The 20,219-nt window shown below is 39.6% G+C and overlaps 1 protein-coding gene across 1 annotated transcript in view; it reads right to left on the reverse strand.

Annotated features, from left to right (window-relative positions):
• Nucleotides 1–1,243: 1,243 nt before the first annotated feature.
• Nucleotides 1,244–20,219, reverse strand: part of PKN2 (protein kinase N2) — a 154,328-nt gene continuing 135,352 nt past the window's right edge. The window contains exons 23-24 of the mRNA XM_060139618.1: nucleotides 8,598–8,748; nucleotides 1,244–1,682 (exon numbers count right to left, since the gene is read on the reverse strand). Of these exons, the coding sequence (XP_059995601.1) occupies nucleotides 1,627–1,682; nucleotides 8,598–8,748 (207 nt within the window). The 3' untranslated portion in view covers nucleotides 1,244–1,626. The remainder of the gene's footprint in view (nucleotides 1,683–8,597; nucleotides 8,749–20,219) is intronic.

Genomic DNA, 20,219 nt, shown 5'->3' on the forward strand with positions numbered 1-20,219 from the left:
AGTTTAAAAGGAGGTGTGTGTGTGATTTCTTAATATATGTATATTAAAAAACAAGAAGTGATGAACAGGGCCTTGAACGGCACTGGCTTTAGAGATATAAGAATGTTTATGTGTTTTTTCTCAGTGAGCTTATTGAGCAGAAGATGATGCTAGTAAATAATTAGTAACAGAGACAGATTTCAATTTCCAAATGTTTACATTTCACTGTATAGAATCTGTGTATCTACAGTTCTTTGTTATTTCTACTAATTGGGATACTCATAGTCTAAAGAATATTTAAAATGGAGATTATTGGGCCTGAGGATGTCCAGGAATTTGTTTAACCAGCACCTTCCCCCTAGGTGATTGTGATGTGTACATGTTTTGCATCTCAGTCCGAGGAACACTGATTTAAGGTCTCTTGACTGCTAGGCAATGTAAGCGAAGACCAACAACGTTTTGCCCTTTTGCCAGCTAGGTAGTTTGTACAGGGGACTTGAATCCATGCTAAACAAACATACCCACTGCTATGAAACAGGTGTCATGGTTCTTACACATTTGTAAAAGGGTTAGCACTAGATTAAAAGGACAATCTCCTATTGTGGCCTTGGTGGGCAGATTGCAACTCCGGTCCAGAGAGGAACTTTCCCCTCTGTAAGATCAGACTTCCACTGTCATTTCTGTTGACCATGGGAGGGGGATAGGTATTGGACCACGAAGACAAATGGTATTTCTCCCTTACACAAAATGTAGGACACTCAAACACTACTACTTAAAGCTGTGGAAGAACACCAGACAAATCAACACAAGAACAATATAACCCAAATACAGGATTGCAAGGATAGTGATGAAATGTATACGCCAGGCACGTAGAACCCATCTTACCCGGAGTGAGACCGAAGAAGGAAAGAAATCCTAGGTTTATGTCCCTAGGTTAATGTTTTGGTCCCCAGCACCACACATCTCCATCTTGCCAAGTATGAACTGAGAGCAGTAGCCTCCCTCCTCTAATGCTCCCCAGTTTCTAGTGATTGACCACAAAAGTCCCATTCAGTAATGCCTGACTCTGCAAGCTGCAACCAGTTAAGTAAATCTTAAAATAGTTATTTTTGCAGTTATCGAAGGTTAGTGCATGCACATTATAGAACATTTGGGAAATGCATAATGAAAACATCCATGAGCCACCCAAAAATAGCCACCAGCGTTTTGGCATTTTTCTTCTTTCCAGCTGTTTGCTGTGCTTTATTTTTAAAACATAGGTGCAGTTCAGGTATAGTAATGTGATTTGTTTAGTTTCTTCATTTTCCTGGCTATGAAAATGTATTAGATAACTAGAAAAATGCAGCTAAGCATAAAGGGAAGGGAGGGACCTAGCTCCTGCCACTCAACTATGTCAACATTTTGGTCTATTTTTTAGAATACATTTTAAAAACATGGATCAATAAAACTGATTTTAAAGAGTAATCTGTGGGCAGAGGGGTGTACTTGCTGTTTTAGAGAGTGGAGCTTACAGCCTTACCTCCAGGTGTGGAAAAACTCCCCATACATAGGTGGGCAACCACCTCACTGGGAGCTGATCATACGTAGAATGTGAAGCCTGTTTCTGTTTGGGGCCTGCATTTTTAGCAGGTTAGGAATATTAGTGAGCTATGCAAGGCCATTTCTATGAAGATAAAGTAGATCCATCCTGTTCATGCTAGCATCTTTAAACAAAGAGTTGAAAACTTGGTTACTGTGGCCCCTTCCATTCGGGTATTTAAAACAAAGACTTGCTGGAAGCCACTTTTATGAACAATTTCTATTACTCTAGTTCAGGGATTTGGTAAGTTTCATGGAATCTGAGTTTGCTGCCGTCTGATCTCCCCATTTTGTAGTTCAGAGAAGCCTAGAGAAACCAAAAGCTTTGTCCAAGTTCACTTAGCAGAGATGGGACTCACTCAGGTCTCTTGATCACTCAATCCACTGCTCCTTTCCACTGAACCATACTGTTGAAGCTTACTTCACAGGAAGCTGCTTCAGGCCTGACTTAAGTTGTAGCTTTCAAATAGACTTCTTTTCAATTTATAAATGAACAGAATTATTCAGTGCAATACATGTATCTGGCTCTTTGGGGAAAGCTCTTCAGAGTGAGTTTTTGAATTATTTTTAAATCCGCTCAGGAGACAAGGAGTTAATAGCTAGAAATTGTTCTTTTAGCTCTTCCTCCGAATGAAATGCTTCTTAAACTAAATATCTCTTGATAGTAAGCCTCTGTTCAAAGCAACAAATGTACTTTACCTAGGGTTGTCTTTGGTTTCTGAGCTAATTTTGTATCACAGGTGCAAGATTTACTTTGATTATCAAGATGAACAGCTGGGAGGGGTCAGCCTATTACCCATCTGGTCCTAATCCAGCCAAGAGGCCTCTCTGCCCCATGCCAATATTTCCAATTGTCAGTGGCCCTGACTTTTCCTGTTGCTGGAGTTTTAATCTCATTTGCAAATTATGGAGCTACTGAGAGATTTTTGGCCCCCTGAACACCCACCTCACTCTCTCCCTCCCAGGTATTACACATACATACTTCTTACATCGGGATCTCAAGGTCCTAAGGTGTCATGCAGAACCACTATTTGGCTGATCTCTAGGCCGCAGGGATGCCAGCATCTCTCAAAAGCACAAACTTCCATTCATAATCCTTACTGGCATTTCTCTGGCTGGGGGGACTTTTAACTGCCATTCTAGGACGCTCAAGCTTATACTTGGTGAAAGAGGAGCAGGGAAAAGGTGACCATGAAACTTCTGCAGAGTATCACAACCTCATGGTTTTTCTCTGATCTGCAACAGCCTATGGCTGCTATAGCCGTTTTGGGGTTTTTTTAGGTCATCATTCCTCTTTTTTTAAGTGAAGTCGATTTACAATGTGTTAATTTCTGCTGTACAGCAAAGTGATTCCATTATATATACTTTAAGATTCTTTTCCATTATGGTTTATCATAGGATACTGAATCTTTGGTGTACAGTAGGACCTTGTTGTTTATCCATTCATTCTATATATAATAGCTGCTAACCCCAACCTCCCACTCCATTTCTCCAGCAGCCCCCGCCTCCTTGGCAAGCACAAGTCTGCTCTCTATGTCCATGAGTCTGTTTCTGTTTTGTAGATAGGATCATTTGTGCCATATTTTAGATTCCACATATAAGTGATATTATATGGTATTTCTCTTTCTGACTTCACTGAGTATAATAATCTCTAGTGGCATCCATGTTGCTGCAAATTAAATTATTTCATTCTTTTTTATGGCTGAATAGTATTCCATTGTATATCCATTCATCTGTCAGTGGACATTTAGGTTGCTTCCATGTCTTGGCTATTGTGAATAGTGCTGCTATGAACACAGGGGTGCATGTATCTCTTTGAATTAGTTTTGTCTGGATATATGCCCAGGAATGGGATTGCTGGATCATATGGTAGTTCTATTCTTAGTTTTCTGAGGAACCTCATACTGTTTTTCCATAGTGACTATACCAACTTACATTCCCACCAACAGTGTAGGAGGGTTCCCTTTTCTCCATATCCTCTCCAGAATTTGTTATTTGTAGAGTTTTTAGCAATGGCCATTCTGACCAGTGTGAGGTGGTACCTCGTTGTAGTTTTGATTTGCATTTCTCTAATAATTAGTGATGTTGAGCATCTTTTCATGTGCTTTTTGACCATCCATATGTCTTCTTTGGAGAAATGTCTGTTTAGGTCTTCTGCCCACTTTTTGACTGGGTTTTTTGTTTTCTTGTTGAGTTGTATGAGCTGTTTGTATATTTTGGAAATAAAGCCCTTGTCATTTGCATCATTTGCAAATATTTTCTCCCATTCTGTAGGTTGTCTTTTCATTTTGTTGATGGTTTCCTTTGCTGCTCTGCAAAAGCTTGTAAGTTTGATTAGGTCCCATTTGTTTATTTTTGTTTTTTATTCTATTGCCTTGGGAGACTGGCCTAAGAAAACATTGGTACAATTTATGTCAAAGAATGTTTTGCCTATGATCTCTTCTAGGAGTTTTATGGTGTCATGTCTTATGTTTAAGTCTAAGCCATTTTGAGTTTATTTTTGTGTATGGTGAGAGTGTTCTAACTTCATTGATTTACATGCGGCTGTCCAACTTTCCCAACACCACTTGCTGAAGACATAACAACCGACACTGCAGAAATACAAAAAACCATAAGGAAATAGTATGAACAATTAGGCCAACAAATTTGACAACCTAGGAGAAATGCACAAGTTTCTAGAAACACAGCCAACCAAAATTGAATCAAGAAGAAATAGATAATTTGAACAGACTGATCACTAGAAGTGAAACAGAATCTGTAAAAACTCCCTACAAAGCAAAAGTCCCCTCCAAACAAAAGTCCAAAACCAGATGGCTTCACAGGCAAATTCTACCAAACATACAAAGAACTTATACCAATCCTTCTCAAACTCTTCCAGATATTGAAGAGGAAGGAATACTCCCAAGGACATTCTATGAAGCTACCATCACCCTGATACCAAAGCCAGACAAAGACACCACCACAAAAAATTACAGGCCAATATCTTTGATGAATACAGATGCAAAAATTCTCAACAAAATATTAGCAAACCAAATCCAGCAACATATAAAAAATCATATGCCACAACAAAGTGGGATTCACCCCAAGTTCACAAGGATGATTCAATATACACAAATCAATCAATGTGATACACCACATAAACAAAAAACACATGATCATCTCAATAGACACAGAAAAAGCATTTGACAAAATTTGACACCCATTCATGATAAAAACTCTTACCAAAGTGGGTATACAGGGAACATATCTCAACATAATAAAAGATATTTATGACAAACCCACAGCCAATATACTGCTCAATGGTGAAAAGCTGAAAGCCTTCCTGCTAAAATCTGGAACAAGACAAGGATGCCCGCTCACTTCTTATATTCAACATAGTTTTGGAAGTCCTAGCCACAGCAATCAGACAAGAAAAAGGAATAAAAGGTATCCAACTTGGAAGGGAAGAGGTAAAACTGCCATTATATACAGATGACATGATACTATATATAGAAAACCCTAAAGACTTCACACAAAAACTACTAGAACTGATAAATTCAGCAAGGTAGCAGGATACAAGGTTAACATGCAGAAATCAGTTGCATACTTGGGAATAAACCTGACCAAGGAGGTGAAATACTTATACTCTGAGAACTATAAAACATTAATAAAGGAAACAGAAGATGATTCAAAGAAATGGAAAGATATCCTATGCTCTTGGCTTGGAAGAATTAATATTGTTAAAATGGCCATACTACCCAAAGCAATCTACAAATTTAATGTGATTCCTATCAAATTACCCATGAAAATTTTCACAGAACTAGAACAAATAATCCTAAAATTTATAGGAACCATGAAAGATCCAGAATTGCCAAAGCAACCCTGAAGGAAAAGAACAAAGCAGGAGGCATAACTCTCCCAGACTTCAGACAATACCACAAAGCTACAGTAATTAATCAAAACAGCATGGTATTGGCACAAAAACAGACACATGGATCAATGGAACAGAATAGAGAGCCCAGAAATAAACCCACACACCTACAGTCAATTAATCTTTGACAAAAAAGGCAAGAATATACAATGGGAAAAAGACAGCCATTATTTGAAATAAATGTTTTGAGACATCTGGGAAAGAAGATCATTGGTATGTAAAGTACTTAACAAGAGTAATAAAAACAAGCAAAGAGTGATATTATGTTGAATTTAAGATTCTGTCAAAAGATATTTTGTTTTAAATTGACATAGTTGAGAAAGTTAAAACCACAAAAGAATTGGGTTTAGTGCTCTTAAAGACGTTGGAAAGGCTACTTTGTTCTATACTGTTCTGAAAGACAGGTCTAGGATGCAAAAGTTGCATGGAGCTCCCAGACGACCATATGGTCAGGTTGAAGACTTCACTGAAGGTATTTAAGCAGAGACTTAGCTGATCTGTAAGAGATTTCTCTGGAAAGACCTTACTGCCTCTGTGGTTCCTTCTAGCTCTACAGCTATGAGACACCAGAAAACTTAATGATGGACTCAGAACTTTCAACATCCTCCTGCATTGCTGTGGCCCAACAAATATTATCTGGTATTTGAACAACTCCTCTTTCACTGTCCTAATTTGTCATTGTGAGCAGAGGTCTTGCTCTTCAGTACAAAAGAGGGGCTTGGATTTTGGCCCTTATACCACAGTTTAGCTCAGTGACTTTGAGTCGACCATCATATTGGAGATGGTCAATGACAGCTCTAAGGCATTTAATTAAGGGTCTTCTAGTAGCATGGACATCAAACTGTGTAGGCTTGGGGCTTTGACGGAAGACCTCAGAATTAGTTCCAGTGAGTGACAAACTGGGCCCTCAGCCTGCTTCTGCTCTGACTTTGTTATGTGCTGGAGTAATGCTGAAGATTTTGTTTGAAAACGAAGGTTAAAAATCAATGACCTACTATAACTTCGTCATTTTACAGATGAGAACATTAGGGTGAAATGTTCACATATCACTAGTAAGGTGAAATCACTTGTCCAAGGTCACACTAATAGTAGCAAAATAAGGGCTAGTCCTAGGTCTCTTTGCTACCTCCATGTGATGATTTTCCAAGTGGCTATAAGGTTTTGTTTTTTTTTTTTTTTGTGGTACATGGGCCACAAAAAGGAGAGGTCACTGTTGTGGCCTCTCCCGTTGCGGAGCACAGGCTCCAGACACGCAGGCTCAGCGACCATGGCTCACGGGCCCAGCCGCTCCGCAGCATGTGGGATCTTCCCGGACCGGGCACAAACCCGTGTCCCCTGCATCGGCAGGCGGACCCTCAACCACTGCGCCACCAGGGAAGCCCGCTATAAGTTTTAAGTGACAGCTTATATGTGGAACTTCTCTACAGATTAGGAAGAACTAAACTTAAATAAGGGATGACTCTTGTGGTGGTTGTCAGAGGGACACTTTTATTATGTTGGAGCCCAACTACAATTCATATCAACAACTAATCGTAGGCTGAATCTCAATCACTCATAGAAACTTCCTAATATTTTATATTATTCTAAATGTCTTTATATAGAGCAAAGCAGGCCATTCCTTCATCCTCCACTATGAAGACTCTGGAGATACAAGATACAAGAGGTGAATAAGGCATGCCCTGTCCTGACGCTATGAGCGAGTATAAGATGGAGGTGTGTACAAAGCCCAAGGGAGTCAGAGAGAAGGAGACATTCATTGTACCTGTGTGGAAAGAGCAGGGCACAAAGAGGAAAAAAGTACTTAACTGGAAAAGGCCCTTAAAGGATAAGTGGAAATCACATTGCTTGGGGAGACATTTCTGTGATGTGGTTGGTATATGGCCCCTATGGGCTACCTGTAGTCAGTCCTAGTCCTTTGTTTCTACCACCTGAAGAGGCTTTATTCACCCACTTTTCTCTCTCCTGACTGCCTTACCCTAGTTTAGGCCTTTATCATCTCCCACAGTTGCTGAGGTGGCTCCAAGCTACTGCTCCAGGCTTCAGACTTGAACCCTCTGATCCATTCTCCCCATGCAAATCTAACCACATTTCTCCCAGCTGAAGATGCTTCAGTGGCTCTGAGGCATAGGTGATTTATCAGAAAGCTAATGAAACTTAAGGTGCACTTGCACAGACCCCTTCCAAGGCTCTGAACTTAATTCTGTAGCTATAAATACAAAATCATGGATTTCTTAAAGATGGCCCCCCAAATTGTATATACTTTTGGCCCCACAAAATTTAGATCTGCCCCTATGACAAATAACCCTTTCTGATGTGGAGAAATGGGAACCCTCCTACACTGTTGGTGGGAATGTAAATTGGTACAGCTACTATGGAGAACAGTATGGAGGGTCCTTAAAAAACTAAAAATAGAACTACCATATGATCCAGCAATCCCACTCCTGGGCATATATCTGAAGAAAACCATAATTTGAAAAGACACATGCACCCCAATGTTCATAGCAGCACTATCTACAATATAGCCAAGACATGGAAGCAACCTAAGTGTCCACCAACAGATGAATGGATAAAGAAGATGTGGTACATATATACAATGGAATATTGCTTAGCCATAAAAAAGAATGAAATAATGCCATTTGCAGCAACATGGATAGACCTAGAAATTATCATGCTAAATAAAGTCTGAGAAAGATGAATATCATATGATATCACTTATATGTGGATTCTAAAAATAATGGTACAAAGGAACTCATTTACAGAACAGAAACAGACTCACAGACTTCGAAAACAAACTTATGGATACCAAAGGGGAAAGGTTGGGAGAGGGCTAAACTAGGAGTTTGGGATTAACATATACACGCTGCTATTTGTAAAATAGACACCCAACAGGACCTACTATATAGCACAGGGGCCTCTACTCAATATTCTCTAATAACCTATGTGGGAAAAGAATCTGAGAAAGAATAGCTATATGTATATGTATAACTGAATCCCTTTGCTGTACACCTGAAATACAACATTGTAAATCAACTATACTCCAATATAAAATAAAAATTAAAAACAAACGAGCAAAAAAACCCACCTTTCTGAACACAGCCCACAATGCCTGCATTTCCTAGTCTTTACTCACCTACTCCATTGCAGTTTTTACATATACTCCAGCTACTGTGAAGTTTCATTTCCTCAAAAGTGCCATGTTCTTTCATCTGTATCATTAAGCTCTTGGAGCAAGGTGTACACAGATGAACAAAGAGAGCATGGATGTTAATCCTTTTTGTCTTCTAGAAAGGAAGAATAAGAAAGAAGGCTCCAGTGGTTAACAGTCTGGAAGTTTACATGTCAGTTTTGCAACTGTTCCATTTTTTTTTTCCCAACAGAAAGCATTTATTGAGCAACTAACTGGACACTCTCAGTATGTGTTATGTTTAACAAATGGTGTGGTAGTTCATTTGTGGGAATTTTGTCCTTCTGAATTCCTTGATACCCATCCATTCATTCATTTATTCAATCTTGCATTGACTATAGTGAGCTTAAGAGCATGAATCTTGCTAACAGACTGGGTTTGAGTCCTGTCTCTTCCACTTACTATGTGACTTTGCACAAGTTACTTAGCTCTCTTAAGTCTCAAGTTTCTTATTTATAAAATGAGAATATTACAGTGCTTTTTTCACAGAGTTGTTGTGAAGATCCAATACGGTAACACAAAATACCTGATTTTTTTAAATGAAGGTTATTGCTTTATAAAAGGCTATTACTATTTATTGAACACTACAGTGTATCAGCGACAGAGCTGTGCACTTGGCATCTAAGATGAATAAAACACAACTTATGGAGAAAAGAGACATGTAAACAAATAAATGCAATAAAGCATGGAGAGTATTTTGCAGGTTATGGTGGGGACACAAGAGGATTTGATTAATTCTATGTTGGGAGAGAATGGTCAGAGAAAGACTGTTTTACTTTAGCAGAATCTGGAAGATGATTAGCACTTAAGTTCACTGGGTTTAGCCCCATCTCTGGGAAGAGTGAAGATGATCACCATGAATTAAACAAGGAGGCCTCATACTGCATGGTTCTGTGGGGATTACAAGCAGTGTGGCTGGCTTGCTCCCTCCCATCAACATGTAAACACATTCCAATGTCTTCTGTGTCCTAAACTCCTTGATCCCTGGCACTTTCTTGCTCTTCATAGCCAAACTTCTTGAAAGATTCCCCCTCATTCCCACTGTAAAGCATTGCAGGCTAGTTTCAGCCCTGGGCACACCAGTAAAACTACTCTCATCATGGTCTCAAAAATATCCATGTTGCTAAAGCAGGTGGAACATCTCAGACCTCATCTTCACCAATTAACGCTTCACATTGTTGTCCATTTTCAATCCTCTTTGAAACTCTCTTTCCCTAGGCTTTCATAATACTAATTCTCTCCTTATTTCCTTCCTACCTCTGGTTACTGCTTTTAGGTCTCTGTTGAGTCTTCCTCTTCTACTCATCCCTTAGAATTTTGTCCTTGGTTGACCCTTCTATCTTGTTGCTCTCCACACTCAACCCTAAGTGACCTCATCTACCCCTGTGACTTCAGTTACCATCCAACGACCCTCATATCTCCAGCCCAGTCCTCTTCCTGAATCCTATGCTTGGACATCTCTACATGGATAAGTATAAGACATAATACAGAAAAAAGAAATATATATGCCTTGTTTTATTTAATTTATATAGGTTTTATTCACTAAACTAGAGGTAATTTCCAGTTCAAAACAGTTATGCACACTTCAATTCAGACTGCTCTTTTCTTCAAAGGTCTCATTTCAAAGGTCTCCAGTTTGGAGTGTTAGCTTCAAATGACAACATTTAAAGGCCATTTTGGCATTTATTTTCTACCTATTCTAACTAGACTATAACACAAACAACTTGAGGGAGGAGTAAAGCAGTAGTATCAGTGTGTAAAGATAAAGCAGGTACCAAGGAGGCATCAGGGGTTCTTTAGAAATCGAATTGCAATTTATTTACTTTATCCAAAAGATCCTGGGCTTTGATGAGTCCAGGATGGTGGATTAGAAAAAGCTACAACTCTTTTTTACAGTGTTTAGGTGCTAGAAATCCCTGGACGTCTACTAAGTGGTTTACATGCAGTTTGGGGGTCAGAGATAAAATTACTGGGATTAAGGTTTTTTCACACAATTTCAAATTTGTAAAAGATAAAAGCAGTTACTATTTCCATAGAAACCTAACTCTTTTGTTAATACTTACACTCTTAAATATTTCATGCATACTACACAGACTGCGTTTATCAGATAAGGCAATAAGGTATTTGTCTTTTGCATATTGTTTAGTTTCGGTTAGTACGCATTTTTCATTATTTTTATTGTATTGCATTATGTCCATATTTCAAGAAGTAAACCAGCAACTCAAAAGTAGCTCACTGAAATATAAAAGCATGAAGAAGCAAATGCTACAATTCAGCATAATGCTGTAAATGTCAAAAATACTGAACTGGATTCCATTGAGAATCTAAAATGTGAATCTGTACGCTTGGAGAAGTAAATGTGTGACTGTGATGACTTTGTATAAACAGCTAAAAAGAAAATAGAAATTAGGAATTATAACAACAATCACCTGAAAACGATTTTTTTTTTAGGACCACTGCTTGCCTATTTCCTACTGAGGCATTGAAAGTAGAGACATGAGGTTTTTAAACTTTCATATTAATTATATATATTTTTTTGGCCGAGCCGCACAGCATGCGGGGGATCTTAGTTCCCCGAACAGGGATCGAACCTGTGCCCCCTGCAATGGAAGTGCGGAGTCTTAACCACTGGACTGCCAGGGAAGTCCCTCCTATTAATTTTCAAATAAAGTATACTGATCTCTTTGGTAAACTGAACAAATTTTTCTAAAACAAGTAAAAAATAATGCTTTCTAGTATGAAATTGAATCACCATATAGACTCTTAAAAATGAGGGTCTATAATGGCAGAAGAGAGATGAAAATATGAAATGAGGTTAAATTGAAAAAGAATCCTGTGAGGCTCCATTTAAATTAGCATGAACTCCTGATTTTCAAAGAGGTTTATTTTCTTCGTCTATCAACTGAAAGGGTCTAGATATCATGACTTCACAATAGCAATCAGATTTTAGTTCCTAAATATTCTTTCTCAAAAAAAAAAAAAAAAAAGGGGCTTTCCTGGTGGCACAGTGGTTGAGAGTCCGCCTGCCGATGCAGGGGACACGGGTTCGTGCCCCGGTCCGGGAAGATCCCACATGGCGCGGAGCGGCTGGGCCCGTGAGCCGTGGCAGCTGAGCCTGCGCATCCGGAGCCTGTGCTCCGCAACGGGAGAGGCCACAACAGTGAGAGGCCCGCGTACCGCAAAAAAAAAAAAAAAAAAAAAAAAAGGCTAATTCCAGGTTTGCAGGGAACACACAAAGTGGGCCTGGAACATCTTATAGTGCAAGAAAGCAAGGAGGTACTCAAAGACAAATGGGCTCAAATCTGGGAACAATTTAAGCATCCAAGAAAAAAGCAGTAATAGTAATGGATTATAACACAATGATTTTAAAAAGTCCTTGCATCTATAGTGATACTCAAATTTAAAAAAAAAAGTGAGGTTATGAGGAAAAAGGAAAAGCTTAAAAAAAACAAGAACAAGAATGGCAGCTAATGCATGTAGATGAAATACTAGAGTTGGGAAATTATTTTGCAACTTCTAGTGTAATAATTTACTCAGATGAGTATTGGGAGGAAGGTTTTTGGAAATCAAATGATCCTCAAGTATTACCTCGGATTGTCTATTAGTTATAAGGGTAAAACGGTATCTTCAGAAAGAGAGATCTGATGATCACCACCTCAACCAAGTGATCAAACTTAGTGGAAAAATTTGAGATTACTATCTCCCGATGTGATGCAGTAAGATGTAATACCACTGATGTAGTTAGTATTCCTGGGGGAAGGGAGAGGGGAGTTTTAACTTTATTCTGTCTTCATCTTACTTTCAGGGGGAGTTAACTATTGACTGGTCTAATTTAAAACCAACTTAAACAAAAAGTTTGTAGTGTAACAGAAAAGGTACTGGGCAAGGAAAGGGTCATAGTTCTGGCTCTGCCACTTAGCAGCTGTGTGAGCTGGGGCAACTTACTTCACTCCACCAACTTCATAGGGTAGTCTTGGGGATTAAATGAGATCATATATGGGAGACTAAAGTTTTAAAATACACTATTTTACTTCTAAAAACAGAAAAAGATGGTAATACTAATGTCACAAGCACTCAATGGTTTCAAGTCAGAGAACTGATTAATACAGGATGACAAGCAAGTGAATAAAGTAGATCTGAGTAGAAAGGGGGAAAAAAAGGCAAGGTCTAAAAAGTCAGTGAAAATAGGAACAGTTAAACTGCCCTAGAAAGTCCAGTGCCAAGATGGTGATCTTGATATCTTGGATTTCTGGCTTTCTGTTTATGTGTGTTCATGCCTAGGAGATATACAGTGCTGATTATCTGAAGGGAGGAGGGGTATTTTACAGATTAAATAGGTATTTAATTTATACAAATACCTACTTGGCATGCACACACACACAAGAAAGAAAGAAAAATAAATTTTGTAACCAGTCTTGTCTCTCATTCTACTCCATCTCTTACAACATAGTTCCTAGATGTTAGCCCATCATTTACACCTATTCTCAATTTAAGAATAGCAATGTGTTTTGATGCTAGAGGACAAACTTATTCCTTTGACATAAAGACAGTATTTCTGTCTCCAATGTAAAGGAAAATAAAGCTACAGCAAAATCAGCAAGCAATCAAAATTGGAATGAGAAAAATGTCAAGCAAGAAATAAAAAGGCATCCAAATTGGAAAGGAGGAAGTAAAATTGTTGTTCGAAGATTATACGATCTAAAGAAAACCCAAGACTGAACCAAAAAAACTATTAGAACTAATGAACAAGTTCAGTAAAGTTGCAGGATGTGAAATCAACATATAGAAATCAGTTGTGTTTCTATACACAACATCTGTATTACCCAAAGCCATCTATAAATTCAATGCAATCCCTATCAAAATTCAAATGACATTTTCCACAGGAAAAAAAAATCCTAAAAATTTGTTTGGAGCCACAAAAGACCTCGAATAGCCAAAGCAAACCTGAGAAAGAACAACAAAACCAAAGGCATTCACATGTCCTCATCTCAAACAGTACTACACAGCTATAGTAATTAAAACAGCATGGTACTTGCATAAAAATTGACATAGAACAGTATAGAGAGCCCAGAAATAACCATCCCCTGCATTTATAGTCAATTAATATTTGACAAGCGATCCAAGAACAGTCAATGGGGAAAGGATAGTTCCTTTAATAAATGGTGTTAGGAAAATGAAAAAAATGCAGAAAAATGAAACTGGACCTCTCTCATACCACTCACAAAAGTTAACTCAAAATGGATTAAAGACTTAAAACATAAGACCTAATACCATAAAACTCCAAGAAGAAAACATAGGAAAAAAGCTCTTTGACATTGGTCTGGGCAATGATTTTTTAGATATGACACCAAAAGCACAAGCTACAAAAACAAAAATAAGTAAGCAGGATTACATCAAACTAAAAAGCTACTGCACAGCAAGAGACAACTAACAAAATGAAAAGGCACCCTACAGAATGGGAGAAAATGTTTGCAAACCGTGTATCAGATAAGGGCTTAATATCCAAAATATATAAAGAACTCATACAGGGCTTCCCTGTTGGCGCAGCGGTTGAGAGTCCGCCTGCCGAGGCAGGGGACACGGGTTCGTGCCCCGGCCCGGGAAGATCCCACATGCCGCGGAGCGGCTGGGCCCGTGAGCCATGGCCGCTGAGCCTGCGCGTCCGGAGCCTATGCTCCGCAACGGGAGAGGCCACAACAGTGAGAGGCCCATGTACCGTAAAAAAAAAAAAAAAAAAAAAAAAAAGAACTTATACAACTCAATACCAAAACAAACAATCTGCTTGATGAAGCCCATGTACAAATCCTTCCAGTGATTCTGATACACCGTAAAGTTTGAGAACCACTAGACTAAGGAAATTTAGTATTGACTCACTTCATGGTAGTGAGATGAGTTAGCATGGTTGTTCAGATGCAGAAATAGATTTAACAGGGGTTTGGGTGGGAGTTTAACAGGGTTGTACAAAGAAGCAAGAAAGGAGCAGGGAGCTGAGGATCACATACGTGGGAGAGTATGATGGATATGGCAATTTAAGGTGGAAAAGGAGAACAGTGAGGACTCAAGATGGTGAGGAGTATATTATTTATTAATATACTGAACTGATTAAATCACCACCCAAACTGATGACCTAAAATACTACCAGCATCTTCTACCTGTCAGGATATTCTGCACCACTATCATATTCTTCTGTCTCATCAGATAACCCCTATCTTAATTTTCGTTCAACAATTACTTGCTTTAAAAAAAAATCACATTTATGTTTAGTTTGGCTTAGTTTTTAAGTTTTAAAAAATACCAGGCTGAGTTGGAGGGGAAGATGGCGGAAGAGTAAGACGCGGAGATCACCTTCCTCCCCACAGATACACCAGAAATGCGTCTACAGGTGGAACAACTCCTACAGAACACCTACTGAACGCTGGCAGAAGACCTCAGACCTCCCAAAAGGCAAGAAACCCCCCACGTACCTGGGTAGGGCAAAAGAAAAAAGAATAAACAGAGACAAAAGAATAGGGACGGAACCTGCACCAGTGAGAGGGAGCTGTGAAAGAGGAAAGGTTTCCACACACCAGGAAGCCCCTTCGCGGGTGGACACTGCAGGTGGCAGAGTGGGGGAAGCTTCAGAGCCACGGAAGAGAGCGCAGCCACAGGGGTGCGGAGGGCAAAGCGGAGAGATTCCCGCACAGAGGATCGGTGCCGACCTGCACTCACCAGCCCGAGAGGCTTGTCTGCTCACCTGCCGGGGTGGGCGGGGCTGGGAGCTGAGGCTTCAGCTTCCATCAGAGCACAAGGAGAGGACTGGGGTTGGCTGCGTGAACACAGCCTGAAGGGGTTAGTGCACCATGGCTAGACGGGAGGGAGTCCGGGAAAAAGTCTGGACCTGCCGAAGAGGCAAGAGACTTTTTCTTCCCACTTTGTTTCCTGGTGCGCGAGGAGAGGGGATTAAGAGCGCTGCTTAAAGGAGTTCCAGAGACGGGCGTGAGCCGCGGCTAACAGCGCGGACCCCAGAGACGGGCATGAGACGCTCAGGCTGCTGCTGCCGCCACCAAGAAGCCTGTGTGCAACCACAGGTCACTATCCACACCGCCCCTCCCGGGAGCCTGTGCAGCCCGCCACTGCCAGGGTCCCGGGATCCAAGGACAACTTCCCTGGAAGAACGCACGGCGCGCCTCAGGCTGGTGCAACGTCCCGCCGGCCTCTGCCGCTGCAGGCTCGCCCTGCACTCCGTGCCCCTCCCTCCCCTCGGCTTGAGTGAGCCAGAGTCCCCGCAGCAGCTGCTCCTTTAACCCCAACCTGTCTGAGCGAAGAACAGACGCCCTCCAGCGACCTATACGCAGAGGCGGGGCCCGGGAGCTGTGAGAACAAAGAAAACAAAGGGAAATCTCTCCCAGCAGCCTCAGATGCAGCGGATTAAAGCTCCACATCAACTTGATGTACCCTGCATCTGTGGAATACCTGAATAGACAACGAATCATCCCAAATTGAGGAGGTGGACTTTGAGAGCAAGATTTATGATTTTTTTCCCTTTTCCTCTTTTTGTGAGTGTGTATGTGTATGCTTCTGTGTGAGATTTTGTCTGTATAGCTTTGCTTCCACCATTTGTCCTAGGGTTCTATTAGTCCGTGTTTTTTTTTTTTTTTCTTTTAAAAAAATTTTTTTCTTAATTATTTTTTATTTTAATAACTTTATCTTACTTTATTTTACTTCTTTCTTTCTTTCCTTCCCCCTTCTCCATCCATCCCTCCCTCCCTCCTTTCTCTTTTCCTTCCTTTCTTCCTTCCTTCCTTCCTTTCTTTCCTTTCTTCCTTTCTCTCTTTCTCTCTTTCTTTCTTTCTTTCTTTCTTTCTTGTTTTTCTCCCTTTTATTCTGAGCCGTGTGGATGAAAGGCTCTTGGTACTGCAGCCAGGGGTCAGGGCTGTGCCTCTGAGGTGGGAGAACCAACTTCAGGACACTGGTCCACAAGAGACCTCCCAGCTCCACATAATATCAAAGGGCGAAAATCTCCCAGAAATCTCCATCTCAACACCAGCACCCAGCTTCAGTCAACGACCAGCAAGCTACAGTGCTAGACACCCTATGCCAAACAACTAACCCTGCCCATTAGCAGAAAGCCTGCCTTAAATCATCGTAAGTCAACAGACACCCCAAAACACACCACCAGACGTGGACCTGCCCACCAGAAAGACAAGATCCAGCCTCATCCACCAGAACACAGGCACTAGTCCCCTCCACCAGGAAGCCTACATAACCCACTGAACCAACTATAGCCACTGGGGACAGACACCAAAAACAACAGGAACTACGAACCTGCAGCCTGCAAAAAGGAGACCCCAAACACACTAAGATAAGCAAAATGAGAAGACAGAAAAACACACAGCAGATGAAGGAGTGAGATAAAAACCCACCAGACCTAACAAATGAAGAGGAAATAGGCAGTCTACCTGAAAAAGAATTCAGAATAATGATAGTAAAGATGATCCAAAATCTTGGAAATAGAATAGACAAAATGCAAGAAACATTTAACAAGGACCTAGAAGAAGTAAAGATGAAACAAGCAATGACGAACACCACAATAAATGAAATTAAAAATACTCCAGATGGGATCAATAGCAGAATAACTGAAGCAGAAGAACGGATAAGTGACCTGGAAGATAAACTAGTGGAAATAACTGCTGCAGAGCAGAATAAAGAAAAAAGAATGAAAAGAACTGAGGACAGTCTCAGAGACCTCTGGGACAACATTAAACGCACCAACATTCGAATTATAGGAGTTCCAGAAGAAGAAGAGAAAAAGAAAGGGACTGAGAAAATATTTGAAGAGATTATAGTTGAAAACTTCCCTAATATGGGAAAGGAAATAGTTAGTCAAGTCCAGGAAGCACACAGAGTCCCATACAGGATAAATCGAAGGAGAAATACGCCAAGACACATATTAATCAAACATTCAAAAATTAAATCCAACAAAAACATATTAAAAGCAGCAAGGGAAAAACAACAAATAACACACAAGGGAATCCCCATAAGGTTAACACTGATCTTTCAGCAGAAACTCTGCAAGCCAGAAGGGACTGGCAGAACATATTTAAAGAGATGAAGGATAAAAACCTGCAACCAAGATTACTCTACCCAGCAAGGATCTTATTCAGATTTGGTGGAGAAATTAAAACCTTTACAGACAAGCAATAGCTGAGAGACTTCAGCACGACCAAACCGGCTTTACAACAAATGCTAAAGGAAATTCCCTAGGCAAGAAACACAAGAGAAGGAAAAGACCTACAATAACGAACCCAAAACAATTTAGAAAATGGGAATAGGAACACACATATCAATAATTACCTTAAATGTAAATGGACTAAATGTTCCCATCAAAAGACACAGATTGGCTGAATGGATACAAAAACAAGATTCATATATATGCTGTCTACAAGGGACCCACTTCAGATCTAGAGACACATACAGCCTGAAAGTAAGGGGAGGGAAAAAGATATTCCATGCAAATGGAAACCAAAAGAAAGCTGGAGTAGCAATTCTCATACCAGACAAAATAGACTTTAAAATAAAGACTATTAGAAGAGACAAAGAAGGACACTACAGAATGATCAAGGGATCGATCCAAGAAGAAGATATAACAATTGTAAATATTTATGCACCGAACATAGGAGCACCTCAATATATAAGGCAAATACTAACAGCCATAAAAGGGGAAATCGACAGTAACACATTCATAGTAGGGGACTTTAACACCCCACTTTCACCAATGGACAGATCATCCAAAATGAAAATAAATAAGGAAACTCAAGCTTTAAACGATACATTAAACAAGATGGACTTAATTGATATTTATAGGACATTCCATCCAAAAACAACAGAATACACATTTTTCTCAAGCGCTCATGGAACATTCGCCAGGACAGATCATATCTTGGGTCAAAAATCAAGCCTTGGTAAATTTAAGAAAATTGAAATTGTATCTAGTATCTTTTCTGACCACAACGCTATGAGACTAGATATCAATTACAGGAAAAGATCTGTAAAAAATACAACAATGGAGCCTAAACAATACACTACTTAATAACGAAGTGATCACTGAAGAAATCAAAGAGGAAATAAAAAAATACCTAGAAACAAATGATAATGGAGACACGACGACCCAAAACCTATGGGATGCAACAAAAGCAGTTTTAAGAGGGAAGTTTATAGGAATACAATCCTAGCTTAAGAAACAGGAAACATCTCAAATAAACAATCTAACCTTGCACCTAAAGCAATTAGAGAAAGAAGAACCAAAAAAAAACGCCAAAGTTAGCAGAAGGAAAGAAATCATAAAGATCAGATCAGAAATAAATGAAAAAGAAATGAAGGAAACGATAGCAAAGATCAATAAAACTAAAAGCTGGTTATTGGACAAGATAAACAAAACTGACAAACCATTAGCCAGACTCATCAAGAAAAAAGGGGAGAAGATTCAAATCAACAGAATTAGAAATGAAAAAGGAGAAGTAACAACTGACACTGCAGAAATAAAAGAGATCATGAGAGATTACTACAAGCAACTCTATGCCAATAAAATGAACAACCTGGAAGAAATGGACAAATTCTTAGAAAAGCCAACCTGCCAAGACTGAAACAGGAAGAAATAGAAAATATGAACAGACCAATCACAAGCACTGAAATTGAAACTGTGATTAAAAATCTTCCAATAAGCAAAAGCCCAGGACCAGATGGCTTCACAGGCGAATTCTATCAAACATTTAGAGAAGAGCTAAAACCTATCCTTCTCAAACTCTTCCAAAATATAGCAGAGGGAGGCACACTCCCAAACTCATTCTATGAGGCCACCATCACCCTGATACCAAAACCAGACAAGGATGTCACAAAGAAAGAAAGCTACAGGCCAATATCACTGATGAACATAGATGCAAAAGTCCTCAACAAACAGAATCCAACAGCACATAAAAAGGATCATACACCATGATCAAGTGGGGTTTATTCCGGGAATGCAAGGATTCTTCAATATACGCAAATCAATCAACATGATACACCATATTAACAAACTGAAGGAGAAAAACCATATGATCGTCTCAATAGATGCAGAGAAAACTTTTGACAAAATTCAACACCGATTTATGATAAAAACCCTGTAGAAAGTAGGCATAAAGGGAACTTTCCTCAACATAATAAAGGCCATATATGACAAACCCACAGCCAACATCATCCTCAATGGTGAAAAACTGAAACCATTTCCACTAAGATCAGGAACAAGACAAGGTTGCCCACTCTCATCACTCTTATTCAACATAGTTTTGGAAGTTTTAGCCAAGCAATCAGAGAAGAAAAGGAAATAAAAGGAACCCAAATCGGAAAAGAAGTAAAGCTGTCACTGTTTGCAGACGACATGATACTATACATAGAGAATCCTACAGACGCTACCAGAAAACTACTAGAGCTAATTAACGAATTTGGTAAAGTGGCAGGATACAAAATTAATGCACAGAAATCTCTGGCATTCCTATACACTAATGATGAAAAATCTGAAAGTGAAATCAAGAAAACACTCCCACTTACCATTGC

Source organism: Lagenorhynchus albirostris, chromosome 2, assembly GCF_949774975.1.
Source record: "Lagenorhynchus albirostris chromosome 2, mLagAlb1.1, whole genome shotgun sequence".
Taxonomy (NCBI): Eukaryota; Metazoa; Chordata; class Mammalia; order Artiodactyla; family Delphinidae; genus Lagenorhynchus; species Lagenorhynchus albirostris.